At 42.9% G+C, this 23918-nt stretch overlaps 1 protein-coding gene across 7 annotated transcripts in view; it reads left to right on the plus strand.

Annotated features, from left to right (window-relative positions):
• The window catches only part of LOC143775376 (A-kinase anchor protein 13-like), a 303476-nt gene that overhangs the window by 194110 nt on the left and 85448 nt on the right, over positions 1 to 23918 (plus strand). For 4 of the 7 annotated variants that reach the window (XM_077263431.1, XM_077263432.1, XM_077263437.1 and 1 more), the window contains exons 9-17: positions 6498 to 6579; positions 8518 to 8651; positions 11322 to 11668; positions 11762 to 11942; positions 12358 to 12692; positions 16173 to 16226; positions 17760 to 17822; positions 18678 to 18852; positions 20477 to 20585. In XM_077263431.1, coding sequence (XP_077119546.1) covers positions 6498 to 6579; positions 8518 to 8651; positions 11322 to 11668; positions 11762 to 11942; positions 12358 to 12692; positions 16173 to 16226; positions 17760 to 17822; positions 18678 to 18852; positions 20477 to 20585 — 1480 coding nt within the window. The remainder of the gene's footprint in view (positions 1 to 6497; positions 6580 to 8517; positions 8652 to 11321; positions 11669 to 11761; positions 11943 to 12357; positions 12693 to 16172; positions 16227 to 17759; positions 17823 to 18677; positions 18853 to 20476; positions 20586 to 23918) is intronic. The other 3 variants (XM_077263436.1, XM_077263438.1, XM_077263435.1) reach the window with 2 other exon arrangements.

Raw genomic sequence — 23918 nt, forward strand, 5'->3', positions numbered from 1 at the left:
ATATTGGCCGTCATTAAGGGGTTAGTCTACGTTGTTTTTTGCTTTAAAAAGAATACCAGTACATATTCATTAAGTCTCTGTTCACATCTGCATTCTTCATATTAATCATTCTGCTCTGTTATATAAGCAAGACAGTGGAAATAACAATGTTTTTTGTTGGTTTACATCGTGAAAATAAATGTTTTACATTTTTGTGTATATAAACAATGCTCACTAACAGGATCAGATTACACAAGCTGTGACTATGCCTTTTAGGGTTCCCAAATAAAGAGCAGATCTGCCATCAGATGATGTGTTTGACAGTTCCATAACCTCATCGTTGTCTATATGGGCTGCTCCATATAACTTCACATTGTCTAGGTAGGCAACTCTATATACAGTGGGTACGGAAAGTATTCAGACCCCTTTAAATTTTTCACTCTGTTTCATTGTAGCCATGTGGTTAATTCCAAAAAGTTCATTTTTTCCTCATTAATGTACACTCTGCACCCCATCTTGACTGAAAAAAACAGAAATGTATAACTTTTTGCATATTAAAAAGAAAAACTGAAATATCACACAGTCATATGAGTATTCAGACCCTTTGCTCAGTATTGAGTAGAAGCACCCTTTTGAGCTAGTACAGACATGAGTCTTCTTGGGAATGATGCAACAAGTTTTTCACACCTGAATTTGGGGATCCTCTGCCATTCTTCCTTGCAGATCCTCTCCAGTTCCGTCAGGTTGGATGGTGAACGTTGGTGGACAGCCATTTTCAGGTCTCTCCAGAGATGCTCAGTTGGGTTTAGGTCAGGGCTCTGGCTGGGCCAGTCAAGAATGGTCACAGAGTTGTTCTGAAGCCACTCCTTTGTTATTTTATCAGTGTGATTAGGGTCATTGTCTTGTTGGAAGGTGAACCTTCGGCCAAGTCTGAGGTCCAGAGCACTCTGGAAGAGGTTTTCATCCAGGCTATCTCTGTACTTGGCCGCGTTCATATTTCCTACAGTAAAGGGAATCCGTCACCCCAAAATTTGCCTATAAGCTAAGCCCACCAGCATCAGGGGCTTATCTACAGCATTCTGTAATGCTGTAGATAAGCCCCCGATGTAACCTGAAAGATGAGAAAAAGAGGTTAGATTATACTCACCCAGGGGCGGTCCTCGTTCTGTTCTGCGCCGATATCACTTCTCATTATTACGATTAATTTATGGATATCTATAGTTTGATTTTTCTGCCAGTGTGGATTGGATGGGTTGTTTCCGACATCTGGTGAAAATTTTATGTCAAAAGCCACTTTAGGAATATATTTAATTACAAAATTGGTGACTTGTTCAATACTTTTCACCCACTGTGTATAAAATCTCCATTGTCTACATGGAAAGCTCCATAAAACCATGTTGATGTCTACATGGGTAGCACATAAAAATCTCAATTGAGGTCTAAATGGGTAGCTTATAAAGATTTTACTTGCCTGTATTCATGGCATACAACATTTTACCCAAGTGTAAGGCATATAGCTCAATTACCAGAGCAAATAATGTACTTCTGTCTTTCATTGCCAAATTTTCTTGTAATTACAGTTTATAATCAGTTTTGTGAGTCACAGCAGCAGCTAGTCAGGTGTCTACAAGCTGGGATGCCGATACGGTATTTGGAGGTCAGGGAAGTTTTACTATGACTTTAAATTATGGGGAACTTTCTAACCACCTCTGTAAGATTGGTGCTCAGTGTGACTTATCTGTAGTTCCTATAATGTCTGCCATACGACACTGACAAATTAGATATTTGGTTAAAATCAAACATGTGACCAGTTGTTATTAAAGGCAACTTCCTCTTTATATTGATAAATGAAAATAATTGGTGTATATGTATCATTGTCCTTATACCAATTTTCTGAGGTAAAGTTTAAAATTTTGGAGCATGCCATATTTCCAACTTTTGGTTTTTTTTTGTACAGAACTTTGCAGAAGTGTTGGCAGCCTTGCCCAACCTGACGAATTGACTATGATTTCCACCAGAAAGTAGTGTTAATCATAGTATAATTCTACAAGTAGAGATGGGTGGACACCTGGATGTTCGGGTTCGGCTGAACAGTTACAAAAAGTTTGGGTACCAGAACAGTATGCGGATGCCAAACTATTGCTGTACGGGTTCGCCCATCTGTGTCTACAAGCCCATGGCTCATGCATCTACGAAAACTCATTGGTTGTGCGTTTTTATTTTGCATCCACAGCAAGAGGGAATATGCCTAATTTATTATAAGGCGTGCACGTCATGATATGTAAATGCATCTTGGTTCATCGTGATAGATCGGTCAGTCCTGATAAATTTGCCCCTGTAAGTTGTTCATTCGTGTAGTTTAGCAAAATAAAATGTCATTGATTATGTTCCCATGTAGCAAAAAATAAATGAAAAAATAAATAAATTAAAAAAAAGAACCACGTTATATTTGCGGCATTTTGGATCAGTCTTTTTACAGATTTCACCTACACAATGCTGGAATAATCTGCGGTGTATAGCGGTGTATAGTGATGTGGTGGATTTCTTCTTTTGCAATGTTTGAGAGGAAATTTGTGAGAAGTCCACTGCATTTCCACAATGAAATTCACACAGTTTAGCGTTTGTGCCACTCTGGAATTTCCATTGTGAAAAGCCCACAGCGGATCAGTTTCATGGTGGATATACACTTACGGTATATTGGGTTGCTATGTTTAGTTTTTGTTTTGTTTTTTTTGTGGGAAAAGTTGAGCCACCTTTTTTTTTCGGGGCCCCCAGTATTTGTCACATTATAACTTTCCCTATTCCTCTGCTGCATGTATGGAACTTTTTACCATCCAGTAACTTGGGGAAGCTCGATGCAATTTCTTGGAGAGTCTTTTCGATATTTCACTTTACAAATAAGAATGAATTCCAAAGTTTGTATTACTGCAAATCGCAGCCAAAGAAAAAATACTGCGACGTTCGTGTGCTTGACTTGATGGTATGGTCAGACAGTACACACTTTCTGTGCCAGAAATGAACCATTCTTCCCAGATCATTAAGCCGTAAAGGTAAAAAGTGTTCGGTGACTGCTCCTAAACTTCTTACTCTTATTAACTTCTGAAACCTCTGTGTACTAGCTCGCATCCTCCCCCCTTTCCGTTCCAAGGTCTCCATTTATAAGAACCGTGTGGCTAATAACTGTATGGAAAGTGACTTCTCCCAGGAGAGGGATGCGAGCAGTGTGATGCTGCTGGGAGGGGAGGAAAGGGTGGAACAGTCGGAATACAGGAAACCATGTGGCAGGGTCACTCCATGGGCCCAGCTGATGTGAATGAGTGCATTGACAGAAGCAAATTAGTAAGGCTTGTAGAGTCCTGTCATGAAAATGACTGTGAGAAATGCATTCGGGTCCCCATTTCTTCCTACAGACTCTACCCAGAACTAGTCTTAAGCACTTCTCCTTTCATCTTGCAAGAAAATCCGTTGATTTCCTCTTTCGCCTGGATGAATCATAGTCTCCACATAAGGAGGCTTGGCATAAGTCTTCTGCTCCGAGGCTTGAGTGAAATTCCTCCTTTCCTCACTACTTTGCTTGTGTCTTGTGCGCTATGGAGGCACTGTGGGTAATACTGGCGCAGGAACAGCTGTGCCCCGCAGCTGTGTTCAGAGGCTCTCCTTCACAGTGCCACAAGTGATTGGATTGAGCGTCTTTATGTTGTGGGAATATGAGTCAGGCATTGATGAATGCCAGGGCAGAGTGGAAAAGGCAAACCATGACGTCCTCAGAGGAGTGGCCTTTCTTGTCCTCCTGTGAAATGGGATTGGAAATAATGCACTTTTGAAAAAAAGGAAGGGGGGTCTCCTTAGACGGAATATGGTGAAGATTTTTTGAAGGGGCTGCTTCAGCAGTGTCTCGGATTTCACTTCCAAAACAGATCTTACCCTGGATGTGAGAGAGACGTTACTGGATTTCTGTCTTCGTTCTTGTGTGCCTGTGAATGAGATGCTGAAGTCACGTCTAGACAAAAACTTGCATTTCATCCGGGATCTGGACTTTGTTTGCACGCTTGCCCCTCCGAGGTGGCTTTCTCTGGAGCAGCCGTAGTCTATTCACCCTGCCGGTGTTGTGTGCATTTTGTGTGATTATTGCATTTTATTTCGGTGGAGAAAATGTTGGCTCCATATCTTTGTTGGAAAAATTTTTCCTGTCGAAGAAACCGGTGATGTTGTGATTCTTGGGTTTAGGAGAAGGAAAAGCTGGGGCAGTGGTCTGGCCAGGACAAAGTGGCTTTATTTCACTTCACTGCTTCTTCTTCACAACAAAAATGTACGAGAGGCATAAAAGACGGTACAGCCTGTGTAACATATCCAAGGTTGACCGCGCTGACCGCTCGGATGTGGTGCTCTTAAAGGTAATGCACACTTGTGTCTGTACTTATTCTAGATGCTTTTTTTGTAATTTTACTAGATTATTTGTCACTCTTCTGTCCCCCCCCCCCCTTTGTATATGATCTTTGTATATTGCAAAACTTTGAATTCCTGGCAATACATGCAAGCAACATTATTGGATCTTGGTCCAGTCATGGACTGCCCGAGGGACTCCCGACCTAAGTGTGGCAGTTTCAGAAATATATGAAGCGGTCATGCTCCAGTCGGAGACCCACATCCAGTCCATGCATTGCTGGCCGTGATAGGACTGAGATCATGATGTCAGCATGAACCCCAAGATCCAACTGTAGATATATCAGTCGTGATGTAAGTGGATCACTAGCCACAATAATGTCAAGGATGTTATCTCATAAATGGAATTTACTTTGATCTATTACACAGTAGACTTGAATGGCTGTGCACAATAATTATTGTCGATCATATTCTTAGTCTGTGTCTATGGTCGGCATAGCAGCAGACCTGGCAGCCGGTCTGTACTCAGTGTTAGTGTTTACTAGTGAATTTATTCAGCTGTGTGTACTGTACAGTTTACATTTTTCAAATTCGCCTTTCTTTTTTACACCATCAAGAAGCTTCATAGTTCTCTAAAGATTCCCCCGTAAAAAGTTTTCTTATTGTAATGCTTCATTGCCCGTCTAAATTTAGCCCATCAGAAGACAATCCCTGCAGTCTGGGAATGTTCCTCTCATAACGGCTTTGTGAGAGCCTGGCAGTGCTATTGGCACAATACATACAGGGCAGTGCCGGCGGCCTGTCATATAAACCAAATGCATAGGAAACTTGCTGTCATTTCTGTGGCATTTCAGAATAAGTATAATGCTTCTACTGTGTTTTCTGATGGTCTTTCATGGGTCTTAGCCTCTGATGTGCTTATATTATAGTGATATTAGTGAATGACGGTCTGATAGGAAACCTGCTTTGTAGTGATATAATTCTTTTTGGTTCATCTTAAAATAAACTTCTATATCAGACATAATAGGTGAAGATGTGCCCATCAAAGTCGCATTGGGAATGACTGGTAGTTGAGTTTTATCTGAAATGTTTCATGCGACCTCCGTTCCCATCCGGATTTCAGTTCCTCATTAAGTTTCCCCATTCTGGAGATCTCGGAGGGAGCTTTTCACGCGCTTATAAAGCAGAATCTATCTGTGACGTGTGCGGTGTATAAATGGTCTACTGTGGAGGCAGAAAGGGGAGGAATCTCATCTGGAGGCCTACCTGCATGACATGGCATAACTGAATCCTAGGACAACCCCTTTTATAAGGTCATGCTCGCTGTAATGGCATTTCCTGAGGCTCCCACTGATTGGTTAAAGGAATACCACACCGAGCAATTTTGTCCAAGTAGCGGACAACCTATTTAAGACCAGAAACTGTACCAGTAGGCACACTAACTTATCAGTATGTTTTTTGGCGTTTGTGAGGAAACTGGGGTACTCAGAGGATCTAACGCACGCACTAGGGGAACATATCACTTCCAGAACTGTAGAAAAAGACATGGACGCACATCCAAAAATCATACGTTGATCTATTGCTGCTAATCAAAAATTAACAAAACTGAACATGTGGTTTTTAGTTAAACATTCTAGTCAGGCTGTATGAGGTCCACTGCCACGTCACGGCAAACCTCTCAGTGGGTCCGTATCCTAAAAGGTGCAGCGAGATGCACAAACCACCATCGCAGCAACAATGCACCAGCAGGGCGGACGGCCTGGTGCCCCACAGCACCCATTCTGCATGGCTGACACCCTATGACTCCAGACAACACCACCCACAGGCCAAGCAGCACCAACACCAGGTGAATAGATGTGAAAAGCTCACCTTCCACAAGCTCTCAGCAATTCCATGTAGATGTTATCTTTGTTCTTGGTGCGATTGGAATCCTGGCTTCCAATCCGAGTATTAGGTGTGGAAATCTTTATTATTTTGTTTTGTGCTGGATTATCAGATATTCTGGATATTGACAGCTGGAATAAAACAATTGTACTGTTTTATATGTATGAAGTGGGTACATAGTCCACTGACGTTACCGTTATGTGAATTTTATGTATTTAACTCGCTTTTGTAAATGTTTTCTGTCTTTCCAGATTAATAGAGATAACTGCTGTTCACTAACCCCATGTCCCCATCCAGTCCTTCTTGATTCCAAGCAGACAAATGACCCCAAAGGTACGTTTATTCTTTGTCTTATGGCATCAGCTCTGGAGAAGTGCAGAACTAGCTTTCCTTACAGGGGTATTACTATTTTGAACATTTGACACATCCACTGATATGCTATGAATGTATAGAAGATGCAGGTCCAAATGGGTGACTCCCATCTTGAAAACAGGGCTCTGACATGCAACTTTTAGTGCAAAAGTGGTCGGAATTCCCATCCATTTATATGGGTATTCCCACCATGTCGCCACTGACCGCAGCAAGTGACTGGGCCCCTATCTTGGGATAGATACGGGTCCTATTGGTAGGCTCCGCATCTATTTTACACTTATACAAGCCGTGAGGAGGGATATTAGCCGAGATAGACCACTATCTACACACGTCTGTTATGGACTGCCTATCCCTCATCTGTGCAGAACAAGGTTTTGCTATTCTATTTTTCTATGGTTGACTAGCTCCTACAAAAGGGGTTATCTAGCCTTTAAAATTGCTGTTAAATCATTGGAGGTCTGAGACTCTATTCCCTGCAGATTGGCTGTCCAGATGGTCTGTGGTGCTGTGCGAGCACTGCAGCATTTTCAAGGTTTAGCAAGGCTTGCAGGCTGGTTCCTTTTTTTGCCTGCTCCATATTTTAGTTAATTGTGGGTCAACGTATTGAAGACTCAATATCCATAGGCCCCGTGAATGAAGAGTATGCCAAAAGAATACTTTTTTTTTTCTTTTTAATCTATATTTTAAAGTGTATGCTGTGCTTTTCTACAGCGCCAAACCTTAACTATCTTTTAAATAGACTTTTAGTGCATAAAATGTACTTGGTGGTAAGAATTTATCCGCATGAGGCTGCTGTGTTCTCTATTGTTTAGTGTGTTTTAATTGCCCAGTCACTATTGTGGTAACTCCATTGTTGAGTTCCTCCCTGTCACATAGGCCCCTGTGTCTGCCGCCATTTACTGTACGGCTCATTGTTATCCTGACAATTCTGGATCTTTCCTGTGTATTTTCCATAGGAGCGTCCTCTAGCCGATTGTTTAGGGGCCGCTTCTCTGACAGATGATGGGCACGCTATGTTCCTCTGTGATAAGGAATCTGGTAGTGTGAATGAAAAGCGTTATGTGGAGTGTGTGTCTGAAAAGATGTAGCAGAAAATTCTGCTGCAAATCTTATTATGCCGGCAGGAAAAACGCTGCTATAATATACTTTTTTTTGCAGCATTGTTATTCCGATTTTTACATGCATTTTGTTGCAGATTTTCCCCACCATTTAGTATAGGTGAACTCAGCAGCAAAAACGCTGAAAGAATTGACATGAGACAGATTAAAATCTGCAAGGAAAAAATAAGCCACGTGTGCATGAGACTTCAGGAACCTCATTCACTTTGCTGGTCTAGGAAAACCTTCAGGTTTTGTGACAAAATTGTGTAGAAAAAAAAGCGGCATAAATTCAATGTGTGCACAGACCCAAATTTTAGAGGTGTTTTTTTTTTCCGCAACAAAACCTCCAAATTTAAAGTGAAAATAAATTTCTGCGAAGTGTAATTTCTTAAAATAAACACTAAATATATATTTAGGGGGTTTCCAAGAGTTTAAGCCATTAACCTACGGATTGAGAAATGTTAAAAAATTAAAAAACAACCATTACTCCCTAGTAAAATCTCCACTGCTCTAGTGCCAGTGCTCGACTGGTCCCTGCTGGAGTTTACTGTCCTGCTACTATCACCTATCTTTTATATATAGGATGACCATAGCCAATTACTCGACTTAGTGGTACGCTTGCATGAATGGCACAAGACCGCCTACGCCAGTGATCGGCTGCAGTGGTCATGCAGAAGTATAGCATGTTCCAGATAAAAAACAAAAAGACTAATCATTGTTATCTGATTGTTGAGTGCTTAAATAGGTGAATATTGTGTATGTATATATCTGTTTTATCTATTTATTTGTGACACTGTAGAATGCAGTAAGTTTGTGGAAGAGACCCTTCATGCAGAGCAATCTCCTCCACACACACTGAAGAGGGATCTGGCGAGTGACTCTGGCGTGAGCTACACGGCCCCTGAGCTGCTGGATGAAATGATCTTTACCAAGGTGAGTTCTAGCAAACGCTTGTGCCAGAAGGTAAAAGTCCTAGTGATTTGTTGATGGCACACACAAAAAGGACTGGCATCCAAGTTGAGTTTTTATTTTCTTGAAGACGAAATGAGAGAGGAATATAAAAGACACGTAATGTTTGACTGGGGAGCCAAGGCCCATTAATAATGATGCCTCTGGGGGACCACTGCTCACCTGCGTGCAAATATTACATTACCTCCATTCAGAAATACTCATATATAATACATTTCATTAAATGTATGATGAGATGAATGAATTTAAGTGGTATTAAATTCTTCTCGAATTGTACAAAAAAATCGTGTTCTCCAGATTTCTCGGATTTTGAAATTTGGCAGAATAGCAGACATTTGGGCTGTTAGTTTGCTAAACTGTGTAGAGAGCCAGGTAAACCGTAAAAAAAAAATAATAAATAAATAAAAAATTAAAAATTATATATATATTTAAAAAAAATAAATAAAAAAAAGCCTTACCGTTTAACTGCCCTGTAGCTCGCCGTCCAGCCTTCCTTGCCTCTTCATTTCTCCTTCCCACATTCTGTGCTTCCTCTTCGACCATGTCATTCCAGGCTGTGGCTTCTAACACGTCACTGTGCGCTGCCCACATTGGGCTCCATTACATTGCTTGTAGCCCAAGTTACGGCACGGCGCGCAGTGACGTCAGAAATCACAGCCTGGAGTGAAGTGCAGACCGGAGAGGGTGCACATGAACGGAAAGGATTGTTTGGTGGGACAGGTGAGCAGTGAGGCGATAACTTTATTTATTTTCTTACAACTTGTGTTTACTTGATGCTCCAGAGCGTTTCGATTTTCAGCAAATATTTTCTATGCAAATCCAATTTACCTGTGCAGTCTGCTTCACTTGGCAGATTCGATCATGTCTACATGCTACTTTTGTCTGTACTCGACGAATCAAGTGTGTTGTGCCAGCTACTGCTCGTCTAGGCAGGTGGGGGCCACTCCTGCGCAGGGGCTCACTGGGGGATTCACTCGGTCCCCTGTGGGCCAGTCCGAGCCTGAAGACACAAACATGTTAAGCGAATCAGGATTAATCATTAATGGGGGATTATTAAAGCAAGTGAGAGTACACTTAGGGTAATGAGGCGTGCACAGATGAGAGCACTAATTTTCTGCAGAGTAAAGTTGTATTGACTATAAAAAATCTTCCACAAAGTATTTTCTTTTTACAATAGTAACGCACCAGAGCCTAGACATCATGATATCATGTCTGATCTCCGGGTCCTCCTCCCTAAAGTCATGCTTCTAAGTCCCGCGCTCCTCTGTGTCTTGCCTGATGCCAGACGACTTATTTATCTTCGCTCTATTTAGTCCATGAGAAGCGAAAATGTTTTTTTTGTGATTTGTTGTGAACTCTTCTGCTGTATAATAAGTTTGTCCATGTGTAAAGGTTTATTACTATGGTAGTATACAGCTGGAGTTTGCCGAGGCGCCCATCTTATAGGCAGAGAAGGCTAGAGTGCTCCTCACAGACGGATGAGTCCGGGTGAGATCACGTCCTGTTCTGTCTTAGACATTATTTTTTCATTACTGAGGATGACCTAGCACTCGGGATTAGTAAGCGTGGAGTCAGACGTAGGCCGCAGTGCTGGCAGTAAGGCTTTACACTGTACAAACCTATCGGTAATTTGCCATCTAAAACACTGTGTGGGGTGATCGGTCTACAGCAGCATTGTAGGTGCACGTGGCTCCTCACATTGTGGAGCTAGTACCTGGTGCGTCGGTATATGTGATTCCCAGGACTCGCAGGTTTTGTTTTCTTTTAATTTGATTTCGGAATGAAAATTTACTTCTATGTAGATATTAACCTGAATTTACAGCTTAAACTAATTGCACCGATCTGCGCTTTTCTCACCCACTGTCCGTATAGCCTGTTAGGGCTGGTGAGCAACATCCATTCATGATCCACCCCTGAGCTATAATGGAAATTGGCTCCATTTTTGTTGGGCTCCAGCCATCTTCTGATGTCGAGGATCGTCATACATCTGAATGGCGCCATGTAATACCAAATACGGCAGAGAATAACACCTGATTGACCTGTTAATTAGTCTTTTTGTTCACCATAATATTTTGGTACTGTTCTACATATTGGAAAGCATTTTAGCTATATATACTGAAGCAATTCGGAAAAACCTACTTCCCCAATTCTGTATGTGCCTTTTTAGAAGGGTAACATTATGTTCCACTTTTTAGACATTGACAACTTTGTTAATTAGGTGCAGTAATTAGTAGAGCTGGTAGCTTTTTGCTCCCACGCCTTCATCCTCTGTTCTTATATAAGCTCTGTTATGAGGGGTCATGCTTTCCTGAGAAGATTAGTTCTGTCTTGTTGCTTGCCATTAGTGTTTGGAGTCATGTTGCCATGCTTGTTGAAGAAATTATGTTCCAGGAAAGCAGCGGAGTTCTGGACTGAAGGGAGTATAAAACTGTGATGGTTCCTCTTTCTCACACACCTCATTTTAAGGAGAAGATTGTTGAAACTTATTGTTATTGAGTATTTGATTTTTGGGACACAATTAGTTTGTTTCAACAAGGTAGTGATTATTAAGAGACAGATTATATCCCAACAATTGACGGGTTACAGCAGATTGTAATACGGTAGAATCATTGATTGTACCTCCTGTCCTTCTAGCTTGAAGATGATCAGTCGATGATCCATGCTGCTAGCTCTGGCTCAGAAGATGCTTCATCTCTAAAAAGGAACTCTTCAAATGGAAGTGATATTTCCCTTTCCCATGCCTTGATGAAGAGAAAGCACAGAGAGTTGGACAGTAGCTCCATGAATGTATCTGGAAAGACAAGTGATCCTGAGAAGACTAACTTACCAGAAACTGAAGGAGAAAAGATGGGCAGAATTAACGAAGGGTCTCCACACACTGTCCATGCCAGGAGCACCGTCCGCTCTCTATCTCCTTCCAGAAGGCATAGCTGGGAGCCTGGAAAGCACAAGGGCAATGACGCTGATATCAGTCACAGGAGGTAGGGTTACATATTACTGTGCTCCAAATTCAGTTGTATATTCAGAGTAAAGGGCAGGATCAGATATTTATGGAGGTATAATTTTTTCATAAGTTCCAGTTTGGAGGGCCTCGCCGTCATTGACAAAAACTCAACTGCCACTCAGGGAGCTCATTCTGGCCTAAACAGGCTTTCTGGACCATGCTTCAAGGGAGAGGATCGTGGATCATTAACTTCATTGACCGAAGAAGACCAAGTGCCTGAACAAGGGACTTGCAGAACCTCTCAACAAGGGGTAAGTTATGGATTCCTTACGTGTTGTGAAAGAGTCATTCCTACCTCAGCCTTTCGTGTTTGATATGAGAATAGATCCGTGCAGCTCTGGCCACTCGGAGAATTCACAGAATCGGCTGAGAGAAGCTGAGCTACTCTGGTTCTGTAAGTCCCATGCAATTCAATGGGTGTTGTGGGGCTAGCAAAGCTCGGCTGCCCTCAGCTGATTCCATAGCTCCACTCCAGTGATCAGAGCTAAACAGAGTTATTTTTGCCCTACAAGAAAGACTGGAATGGAAAAATACCCCGTTAACTAACTGTGATATAATGTTTATTGTAGAACATAATGATATCTGTTTCATGCTATGTATTATACATACAGTTGAAAAGAGAAACTTATTTATGGCACTTTCTCTTTTTTTTTTTTTTTTTTTTAGCTTCTAGACGAGCCATCATTAGGCAACATGATCAGCTCTGGCTCTGAGGACACTTCTTCTCTTGAATGGACCTCTTCCCATGGAAGCGATGTTTCTATTTCTCGTGCTTCAGTTGAGAGAACTGACAGTAACACATTTAGTGGCTCTATGGGGTTGAGGGAAAGTGAGAAGACTCCAGTATCTGAAAATGAAGGAGAGGAGCTGGACAGGATTACAGAAGTGTCTCCACATGCCATTCGCTCCAGGAGCACCATCCGTTCTTTGTCTCCTTTTAGAAGACATAGCTGGGAACCTGGGAAACATAAAAACCATAATGCCGAAATCAATCGCAGAAGGTAAGACCATACAGGCAGCGTCTACACATCTCACGATTATGAACAAGTGGAAATGTTATTTCTTTGGTCATATGTATAGATCGATGATATCCATAGAGAGAGATGGATATAGATATGGATATATATTATACACACACACACTTTGTATATGAAGAGCCAAGGCCTTGGAGCGTAATCTGTGTCCGTAGTAGCATAAGAAATGTTCCTTACTAATGCAATGACAGTACAGGTTCCTCTCCTGAATATATGGTTATGGTATTACTGAGCGTGGTGTACCTATAATAAGCAGTTCCAAATATGAATGTGAGAATATACAAATCAGTGTGCCCCTGCTACAATCTACGAGGAAACTTGGCAGCAAGTGTTTCATTCATTTACCTGAAGCTCAGTGTTAGGATAGGTGATGAATATCAATATGGGGGTCCAACCTCCGGCAATCCCTCTCCTCAGTGCACCGCATGAGATCTGATTTGTAGAGATGGGCAGGCAACTGGATGTTCGGGTCCTGCCGAACAGTTACATAAAGTTTGGGTTCGGGTACCAGAACAGTACCCAAACTCGGACCCCATTCACTTGAATGGGGCCTGAGCATCCAGTGTTTGCCACGCTGTCATACGGCGTGGAGACCCTCTTTTCTTGATAACCAGCCTTGCTGAAGCGGCAGCTGATGAGCTGTAGTCCCATCAGCTGACACCAGTGACTGGAGGTAAGCTTTATACCTCTGATCACAGCTGATTGCTCTGAGAGCAGCATGATAGAGGGGCAGAGGCGCCTGATCCCAGCGATGTGTCACTGACTGGATTGCTTGATGCAGTCTTGATACAATCCTTGTTTTCTCTGCTGTAGATGTAGCTGTGATCAGAATTCTGAGCTCTATATAACTTCACCCCACCTCTGATTGGCAGATTCCTGCGTACACTGCGTATTGTCAGCCAATCGGTGGTGGGGAGGGGGTACACTGATTGTATTGAAACTACATCACCCAGTCTAATAAGTGCCGCATCCCTGGAATCAAGCTCTCCATTCCTACATTCTCTCCAATTGAATATCAGAAACTTGTTGGCGGATTCCCAATAAGAGTTTTCCCCGTCTCATATAGTGATTGTTTATTTCCTGGGTACATCATCACGTTATGATTAGTGAGGGTCTGACCTCTGAGGCTCTCACTATGTTGGAGATTGAAGTGAACGCAGCTTTTGTGTAGCCCTGCATCCCCGTCCTATTTCTACCTGCAGTCTCATTCCCAGCCATCTAGGTGTCAGTTTGCAGGAGAAAACAGTAAGGCTACGTTCACATTTGCGTTGTGCGCCGCAGTGTCGGCGCCGCAGCGCACAACGCAAACAAAAACGCAGCAAAACGCATGCACAACGCTGCGTTTTGCGCCGCATGCGTCCTTTTTTTCATTGATTTTGGACGCAGCAAAAATGCAACTTGCGTCCTCTGCGCCCGGACGCGGGCGCCGCAGGAACGCATGCGGCGCAAAACGCAAGTGCGACGCATGTCCATGCGCCCCCATGTTAAATATAGGGGCGCATGACGCATGCGGCGACGCTGCGGCGCCCGACGCTGCGGCGCCGACCGCAAATGTGAACGTAGCCTAAGTGGTTACTACATCAGTGCTGCATCCTCTTAATTCTCTGGGATTTCCAGAGGTAGAGGTCTTGCCATAAGGTGACGGGTTATCTTTGAGATAAAAAGACTTCTTTTAGGACTACAATAAAGAAGCACTTTGGTGATAATTAAGGGCTTAATTTATATGCCTGTATTTCATGGTCCATGTAGGTCTGCGATCCCCAGACTGAGTGCAGGTCACCCGACCCAGATTTAACAGGCCCACAGGCATATGTGAAGTAGATGAATTCGGGTCAAGCGCCCCCCAAATACACTTTAGAAAGCTGTCGCCGGAGTGATGTGGCAGCCATCTTCACCAGGAACGTTCCTTATGCCGAGTAATCTGAGAGAGCTGCTGAAAGGCATATCTGGTGACCACTTGTCCCTAGAGGACAAAGGGATCCGCAGTCTGAAATCAGACCTGCCGAATCCTGATCTTCCCCAACAGTCCTCATTCTATGGCCCTTATAAACATCAGACTGTCTGCTGAACCCACATTCATATTATGGGCAGCACGGTGGCTCAGTGGTTAGCACTGCAGGGGCAACTCCCACCAAGGACAACATCTGCAAGGAGTTTGTATGTTCTCCCCCTGTTTGTGTGGTTTTCCTCGGGGTAGTTCAGTTTCCTCCCACAATCCAAACGCATACTGATAGGGAATGTAGATTGTGTTGGGACAACGCCGATGGTGTCTGTAAAGTGCTGCAGAACTAATGACGCCATAAGAGCAAGTAAAAATAATTAGCAATAGAGCTGGCTGTTGTCTGAGCAGAAGTGAGTGTCTGATAACTTGCCTTCACTTTAGTCATCATTTTATTTTTGTTTAAATGGTTCTCAGGAATGAGTGAAACTTCATAGAATGGAATAACTGCATGATGTCTGGCTGCAGGATATTTAAAGGGGTCTTCCCTTGAACAAAAGTTCATTTTAATCGATGGATCTTGGAATAGTAATTATTTTTCCAATTGGATGTGTTTAAATAAAATGTTCCTGTGCTGAGATAATCTTATAAATGTGCCCCTCTGTGTAATGGCTGTGTCTGACTGTGCAGGAACATGGTCTGATGGTACCACATCTCCTGGGCGGGGGGGAAGTAAGAGAGTTTACAGACAGCACGGGATCACTGATTCTTTTTGTGTGACAAAACATTTCCCTGCCTGTTTTTAAGCAATGTTTTACTTCAAGGAAAGACTCATCAGTGACCCCTTGCTGTCCTGTCTGTATACTCTTGGGCTTCTCCCCCTGCCCAGGAATTGTGGTACGATCAGACCATGTCCCTGTATGGTCACACACCGCCTTTACACAGTACACAGCAGGGGCCCATGTATAAGATTATCTCAGCACAGGAACATTTTATTTAAACATATCCAATTGTGGAAATTATTATTCCAAGATCTATAGATTCAAATGTACTTTTTTTCGTGGGAAAACCCTTTTAATGATGTGGAATCATACTATGCAATGTCTGCAGTGTTGGCACTATATTGGAATGATGTTTTCCTTTATCTACAATATGGCACCTATGCCATCCATGATTTGCCATGTTTCCTACATGTTCCCTAGTGTAGTGTTTTTGATGGGTGAGTTTGGTTGCTGGGTTTACCGGTGTAAACAAAGAATGTCTGGTACTAATGAGGTCCATAAATGTACCAAATCCAGCTGATGTCTAACAGGACGCCCTTATGTATCTGCAGCTAATGTGGTAGTACGGTGCAGCACTGCAGTGAGAGCGGATGTCCATACGGTGCTGCAAAACAGGGGCAACCAGCAATTCTTCCTCATTTCACTGTCTCCCAATCTGCTTCTGTCCCATTATTTCATCTATTTTCTGCTGACCAATGCTGATCCATCTCAATGATTCATTTTCAGTTCATTGCGAGTTCTGGGGGATGTTATAAAGAAGCCAGCTACTCATAGAAGAAGGTATCAAAATAACAATCCATCTTTCTGTATACACACCTACTAACACTGGTAATACATCCCTACATTAACCCAGGGCTGGCAGTACCCATGCCCTCTAGACAGAGCCTTCAAAATCCAGTTGCATCCCCAACAGTTACTGTAGATGTGGCTACATTGTGGGGGCCGATACATTGACATGTTCACACCAGAAAACGGGTTTAAAACCATTTGAATAGTCACAAGATTTTTACTTTAATAATTTTGCAAAAATTTTAATTTTTATGTCAGAATTCAGCAGCTCCACCAAACTCTGAGCTGGGGAGGACCAGGGATGGGGCATAGTTACACCCACTCATCAAATTCATGGAAAGCGTTAGCGTTTCTTATGCCGGAAATGTTAGACTCCAGTCCCGGACTGGAGTAAGATTTCTGGCCAGGTGCTCAGAGATGAGGCTGCTGAGAAGATGCACAGAATTCATTAAATGGCATGTGCCTCTTAACGGATTCTGCTCATCTTATTTTTGCACTCCCCTCGTAAAGACTGTTGTATGAAAGGACAGTGTTAATGAATCAGGACCGTAGTTATGTTTGCTAGCTGAATAGTCATTCAAAGAAGATCAGTCACTTGCTCAAAAATATTTAGTTAAATACCTTGTACAAATGCCTGAGCGCCCCTGATTCTGTGTTTTTTTTTTTTTTTGCATTACTCCTTTGCAGAGATATTTACATTTGCTTTTTGAAGCACAATATCTGAAATCTCTGGTTTTAGAGCAGCCGGGCAGTTTTTCAGAGTCTTTGGGGATGTATAATTTCAACCCTCCCTCCTAGGCACACGGCTAAAGGCAACGGCCACAGAGAAGATTCTGAAGAAACGCTTTGCTGCCCTGCAAGTAGAGATTTCACATACTGTGCTCCAAAAATCAACAATGGAGCGACCAAGTTAGAAATGGAAAAAGCGAGCAAAGCTGCGATTTTTACAGGGTTTTTAATGCTTTTTTAGGGAAAGTGACAGATTCACTTTAAAGAGAATTTGTTACAAGATTTCACAATGCAAACTGCATCTATTAATAAATGCATCACTTGGTCCAGCTGAAGAGTGAAATAGCTCCTGAGTCCAAGTGTCTTCAGATTCTTCCCACCCCGCCTGACTGACAGCTGCAGTTTGTACTGAACAGTGTGAGATCTCACCAGGGAGGAGGTATACTGAGGAGCTGCCAATCTCAGCAGATGGGTGGAGATTGATCTGGATTATACAGCTATTTTCAAACAAATTTTCACTAAAATATATCGGCCTCATCAGGAACACAGGTCTGTTTATTAATGTATGCCATTTGCCTTGTGAAATACTTTAACTTACGGAAAGTAAATCTTATGAGCTCCCTAGTAGGATGCTTACGTTATCAGACAGTCTAGCTTTGGAGGAGGTAAATTTAGCAGGTTACTCCATTTATTGCTTTTTATTTGGCCACATTAGTGATTTTTCCTGTGTTGCCATATCACAAATATCCTATTAACTATCCCATTTCACCCTCTCTTTATGGTTGCTCTTCTCAGTATGAGCTGGTGTCCCTCAGATGCACAATGCGCTTCTATAGGGGATGACTTGAACTGTAGAAGGTATAGTATTTCAGAAATGTAAGGGGAAAACCAAGCGACGTGCCAGCTGCTTTTTCTATGCTATTGCTATGCAATCTCAGTATTTTAGAAGCACACAATGGATATCCGTTAAAAAGAACATTTATTTTTATTATTTTAAGCTGCATTTAGTTGTCATATTGTGTTCAGTAAGAGGAGAGCATAATGTGCGACTTCTGGTACTTGGCGTGCTGCGCTTGCTGCAGTGTGTGCTTTCTTTGGCAGGCTGGGTATATTAACTGCATCTTAAGCATACTGCTTTGCAATGCGTTGTATGTGACTTGTTCGTTGCTTTGATGACGACTCACAGACAGTATATTATTTTACTTTGTCGTGCGCAGTTTCTGTTGCAGGGCTGAAGAGTTTTATGTGTCTGTCCGTCGTAGCTTTGAATCTCTGAGGCTAGGTTCACATTGCGTTAGTGGGTGATCGCTAACGGACAGCGTTGCACGGCGAAAATGTCGCAATTAACGCCATGCAACGGGTCCGTTAGCGCACCCATTGACAGCAATGTAAATTTTGCCTGTAGCGCATCACTAGCGCGTACCTTTTTCGGCTCGCGCTAGCGAATGCCGTTCTTTTGTAGCGCGCCTCGGACGCTGCTTGCAGCGTCCGCGGCGCGCCCGAGGTCCGTTCCCCGCTCTCGCAGATCGGGGATCTGCGAGAGAGGGGACGTTAGCGCGACCCCTGAACGCGGCCCCTACAAAAACATTGCGTTAGCGCAATCCGCAAGCGCTAGCGCTAAACGGATTGCCCTAACGCAATGTGAACCTAGCCTCATTCCGCGTTATAGTGACTATCCAGCTAATATAATATATCCGTTCTCTGTCTGTTTAGTTACAGCTTGGAAGGCCTCGCTGAAAAGAACTCGCCGGCCGCTCATGAGTCCTCCTTTGTCACAAGAAAACTGTCGGGAGCGCCATATAAAGGAGACGATCGTGGATCCTTGACTTCCTTGACAGAAGAAGAACAAGAGCCAGATCAGAGGACTGGCAGAACGTCCCATCATGCGGTATGTCATGTATGTGTTTGTCCACATACTCAATATGGTCCTAATTATATGCATGCCCTAGTGACACCTGAATGTGATGGTTTCTTCTTGTGCTGAAAGGCCATCAAACAAATTTCATTTTCCTTTGTTATTCTCGCTCAAGGTTTGTGCATTAAAAAAAACAGAACAGTAAAAATATTTCTTCCGTATTCAACTCAAAAATATTTCACGGATCCGTACATTCCTAAACCAAGAATCTGCAAAAACCCTAGTCCATGCCCTCATCATCTCCCGCCTCGACTACTGTAACCTCCTGCTCTGTGGCCTCCCCTCTAACACTCTCGCACCCCTCCAATCTATTCTAAACTCAGCTGCCTGACTAATCCACCTGTCCCCTCCTGCTATTCCCTGGCCTCTCCCCTGTGTCAATCCCTTTACTGTCTTCCCATTACCCAGAGACTCCAGTACAAAAGCCTAACCATGACATACAAAGCCATCCACTACCTGTCTCCTCCATCCATCTGTGACCTCGTCTCCCGGTACTTACCTACACGCAACCTCCGATCCTCACAAGATCTCCTTCTCTACTCCCCTCTTATCTCCTCTTCCCACAATTGCATACAAGATTTCTCTCGCGTATCACCCCTACTCTGGAACTCTCTACCGCAACATATCAGACTCTCACCTACCATCGAAACCTTCAAAAAGAACCTGAAGTCCTATCTCTTCCGACAAGCCTACAACCTGCAGTAACCACCGATCGTCCAAACCACTGCACGACCAGCTCTATCCTCACCTACTGTATCCTCACCCATCCCTTGTAGACTGTGAGCCCTCGCGGGCAGGGTACTCTCTCCTACTTTACTAGTTATGACTTGTATTGTTCAAGATTATTGTACTTGTTTTTATTATGTATACCCCTCCTCACATGTAAAGCACCATGGAATAAATGGCGCTATAATAATTTATTTTAGGTTTTTTGTTCTCCCAGAGATGGAACTTTAAAGAGAACCTGACATGTCAAAAAAACAGTATTAACATGCAGATAAGGGGTTAATCTGTAGGTTAATAGTGTTTTAAACATGCAAAGCTGCTGCACTGAAATCCTGGCTATCGGGAGGGAATGAACTTTACTCATAGTCATAGAGGTGCAGCTTCAGTCACCGCTCAGTACACAGTGAGTTACAGCTGTAACCGCTCCCCGCCACTGACTGACAGCCGGCTCAGCTGTGCAGCAGTACAGAGCTGGCTGTCAGTCCAGTCAGTGGTAGGGGTGTGGTTTCAGTTTTTTGAGGGCACAGAAATCTAATGTGGATACAGGAGGAATCCACATCAGGAATTTCTGCCTTTTTCATTTGGAGGAATTTTTTTTTCTTCCAGTGTTTTTTTTTTTTTGTATATTTTTTTTTTTTTTTGCAGCCTTTTGACCTCAGTCTTAGTTTGAAGAGAACTCAGAGTATACTGCCGTAAACAAATGACATGCCACTTATTTTTTTCTTCAGTGAAGAAAAAACACTCAAAAAATCATGAATATTAAGATTAAATGCAATATAGTATACATAGGTGAACATGAGCTCTATGTATATACAGTACGCGTTTGCTACTGCCAGAAGATTATTAAAATTACTTTTCTTTGTGCCCACAGGCCTGTGGAAGATCTGAAGTTCATGACTTGGGTTACTCCGGTTCACTGGGTGTTCCTCGTTTGTCAAAGTCAATGTCATTAACGGCAATCGGCAATCCACTTGTGGAGGGTGAGCATTTCTCCCACTGTCACATGTAGCATCTGTAGATTATCTGGGTATATTCCAGTGTCACTTCTCATTACTGTTCCTTGGGTTTCTGTTATATATCAGGGTAAGGGCAATTCTGCTACCACATACACATAAAGGTGCATTGACAGTGCAAGATTATTGTGCACGATATCCTAAACAGGCCGTCCATCACATGTTGAAGGCGCAAAACACTTGTTCATCAGGTGAAATTATGTTTTGATTTTCACAAAAGATCACCGTTGTTAGCAGCGCATCGTCCCATGTGGACAGACTTGTGCTGCTGGGAACGAAGGCAGCCTGTGCACTGATCTATTACCGATGGTTCGGAGCACATCCTGAAGTGTGGTCTGTTGGTGGAAACAGGGTATTCAAGGACCACCGATTTAATATTTGCCAATCAGCGGTTCTTGAACTCTACAAATCTTATATAAACCACGCAAGTCAGTTGTTCCAGATTCCTATCTTAATTGGAGAGGAATGTTAAATTCTTACCTTTTGGGATTTTCCATGTCTTAAAACTTACAATCAGCCTTCAGTACCAGATCCGGGGTGGTCTAAATCTTGGCACATAAGCCAATCAGATATTTTTAGCGGCCAGGTCACTCCTGTGAGCACCTGGTCCTCTTTACTGGTGACCAGTTACAACTCATTACTTTTTAGAAATATTACAGCCCCTTCACCATTATAGTGAATGGTGTTGAGATGCAAAGCCAAACATCGCCAGCACTATATGTACAGGTCTGAGCTGTATGGAGCAGCGTGAGCAAAGGGCTGAGGGGAGAGTTGGACCCCTATCTAATATTGATGGCCTATCCTGAGACCTGTATATGAGAGTAATGGTGTGCACTCAGGTCAGGGACAAGGAGGTGCTGGTAAAACAGACTGTGTGGTCCAGTAAGTCATGTAGAGAAAATTACCGCACACTCAAACTGGTATGATGCAAAAAGGTATATGCCGAGTTTATTAAAGATAACAAAAAAAGGGTTGCCACATAGAAATTGTAGATAGAAACCCAATGTTTTGACCCTCCCGGGCCTTACTCATGGGGTTACTTGATTTTTGAACAAATGTACATAAGTGGCATAAATAGCGGGTGGGCGAGCGGTCCCTTTAGTGCATATCCTGTCACTTGCTGTATAGCCAGTAAAGGCCTAAATGTCCCGCAGACCTCCAGCAGGGCGCGGGAGCGCCGCTGATCCAGGAACACAGGACACTTAAGGCCCACTACAGATGTGACGGCCATTCCATTGGAGCTCCATTTACCTGGGACACTTAGGCCTTTACTGGCTATACAGCAAGTGACAGGATATGCACTAAAGAGACTGCTCGTCCACCCTCTACTTATGCCACTTATGTACATTTTGTTCAAAAATCAAGTAACCCCATGAGTAAGGCCCGGGAGGGTCGAAACGTTGGGTTTCTATCTAAAATTTCTATGTGGCAACCCTTTTTTTGTTATCTTAAATAAACTCGGCATATACCTTTTTGCATCATACCAGTTTGAGTGTGCGGTAATTTTCTCTACATGATATCCTGAGACCTGGAAAGCCACCCTCCCACATGTGGCTGGTGAGATTCTCTGCCAAGTATCCTGTATGTATGATGGTGCTAGCCCAAAATGTCATGTCCGCTTAACCGCATAAATGACCGGCCTGTTGCTCTTTGCTGTGGCACTTTCTCCATACTGACAGATTCTGAGCCCCTCTATGAATATTACTATACCAATCAATTAACAGTACAGGTTACGCTTTGTAATTTGCCATCCTCTGGCCACTAACAGGACATGTATGCAGCCATTCTTAAGCATACAGTGCACGTTTGTTTTCCAACACCATGTTTAATCTTTTCATTTCTGCCATTTTGTTTTCCTCCGCATTCTGTTCTCATCACTAACAGAGTTGGTATTGTCCACGTTTCTGAGAATACATACATATTCTTATTATTCATGTTTACATTTACTAAAGGCTGAGAAACTGTTCAGAAGATTAAAGAGAAGCACAAAACATTATAGCCACCCCATAAAAATAAATCCGGAAGGGAACATGAGGCGTGTAGGTTTAATTTTCACCCCAAGTATTGTATATTATATATCGGAACAGAAACTATTTCACTTAGTTTTGACGTTGTAGACACAACATAGCGATACAGAAATAATGGTCCTTGAGCAGCATCCACAATCATTGATGGCTGATTACCGGGCGTCCTAGGATCCTCAGCATTTGGCTGTAACATATGGTGAATCTGGCACGTGGGGTATGTCCACACCGAGCTTTTTGCTGTGGAATTTGGAGCAGATTCTGATTATGCTTCAAACACTTCTTGAATCAGCTTCCTATACATTGCAGTGACATCTGCCTAGTGCACATTGTGCTGTATTGTGCTCACATAGAAGAATAAGCATCACATCAGTTCTTGGGGCGTTTCTGCTGGGGAAAAAAAAAAACACTTCAAATTGGAATTTTGAATCCATTAGAGCAGAAACAACACCAAATACACAAAAAAGACATTAAAAATACACCCAAAAACTTAGCAAGAAAAATTAAAGTAAAAAGCTCTGTGTTAGGCTTCTTTCACACTAGCGTCGGGCCGAGGTCCCCGACGCTAGCGTTGTCCCCGCCGCACAACGGGGGCAGCGGATGCATTTTTCCAGCGCATCCGCTGCCCCATTGTGAAGTGCGGGGAAGTGCGGGGAGGTGGGGGCGGAGTTCCGGCGGAGTTCCGGCCGCGCATGCGCGGTCGGAAAAAGCGGACCGTCGTGAGCAAAAAACGTTACATGTAGCGTTTTTTGCTCCCGACGGTCCGCCACTGCACGACGCATTCGTCACACAACGGGTGCGACGTGTGGCAATCCGTCACAATGCGTCGCTTCATGTTAATCAATGGCGAAAAAACGCATCCTGCAAACACTTTTGCAGGATGCGTTTTTTCGGCAAAACGATGCATTGTGACGGAATGCAGTTAACGCTAGCGTGAAAGTAGTCTTAACATTAAAACCCAATTTTTATTTTTTTTTAGCCTGAAACGTACTCTAAATGCGAACTTACCCGACAGGTTATTATTCCTTAAGCTGTCGTTGAAATCCGCAGCCTGCCAATGTTTTCTAAGGATGATTCTTGTAGCGAATTTCTGTTCTGGCTCCGACATCGGGGCCCAGAAACAGACCCTTTGGTTATAACTGGATTTTCTAAACAAGACCACTTTAATTTGTGAAATGGGCCACATACAGGTCCTTCTCAAAAAATTAGCATATAGTGTTAAATTTCATTATTTACCATAATGTAATGATTACAATTAAACTTTCATATATTACAC

The sequence above is a fragment of the Ranitomeya variabilis genome, chromosome 5 (assembly GCF_051348905.1).
Source record: "Ranitomeya variabilis isolate aRanVar5 chromosome 5, aRanVar5.hap1, whole genome shotgun sequence".
Taxonomy (NCBI): domain Eukaryota; kingdom Metazoa; phylum Chordata; class Amphibia; order Anura; family Dendrobatidae; genus Ranitomeya; species Ranitomeya variabilis.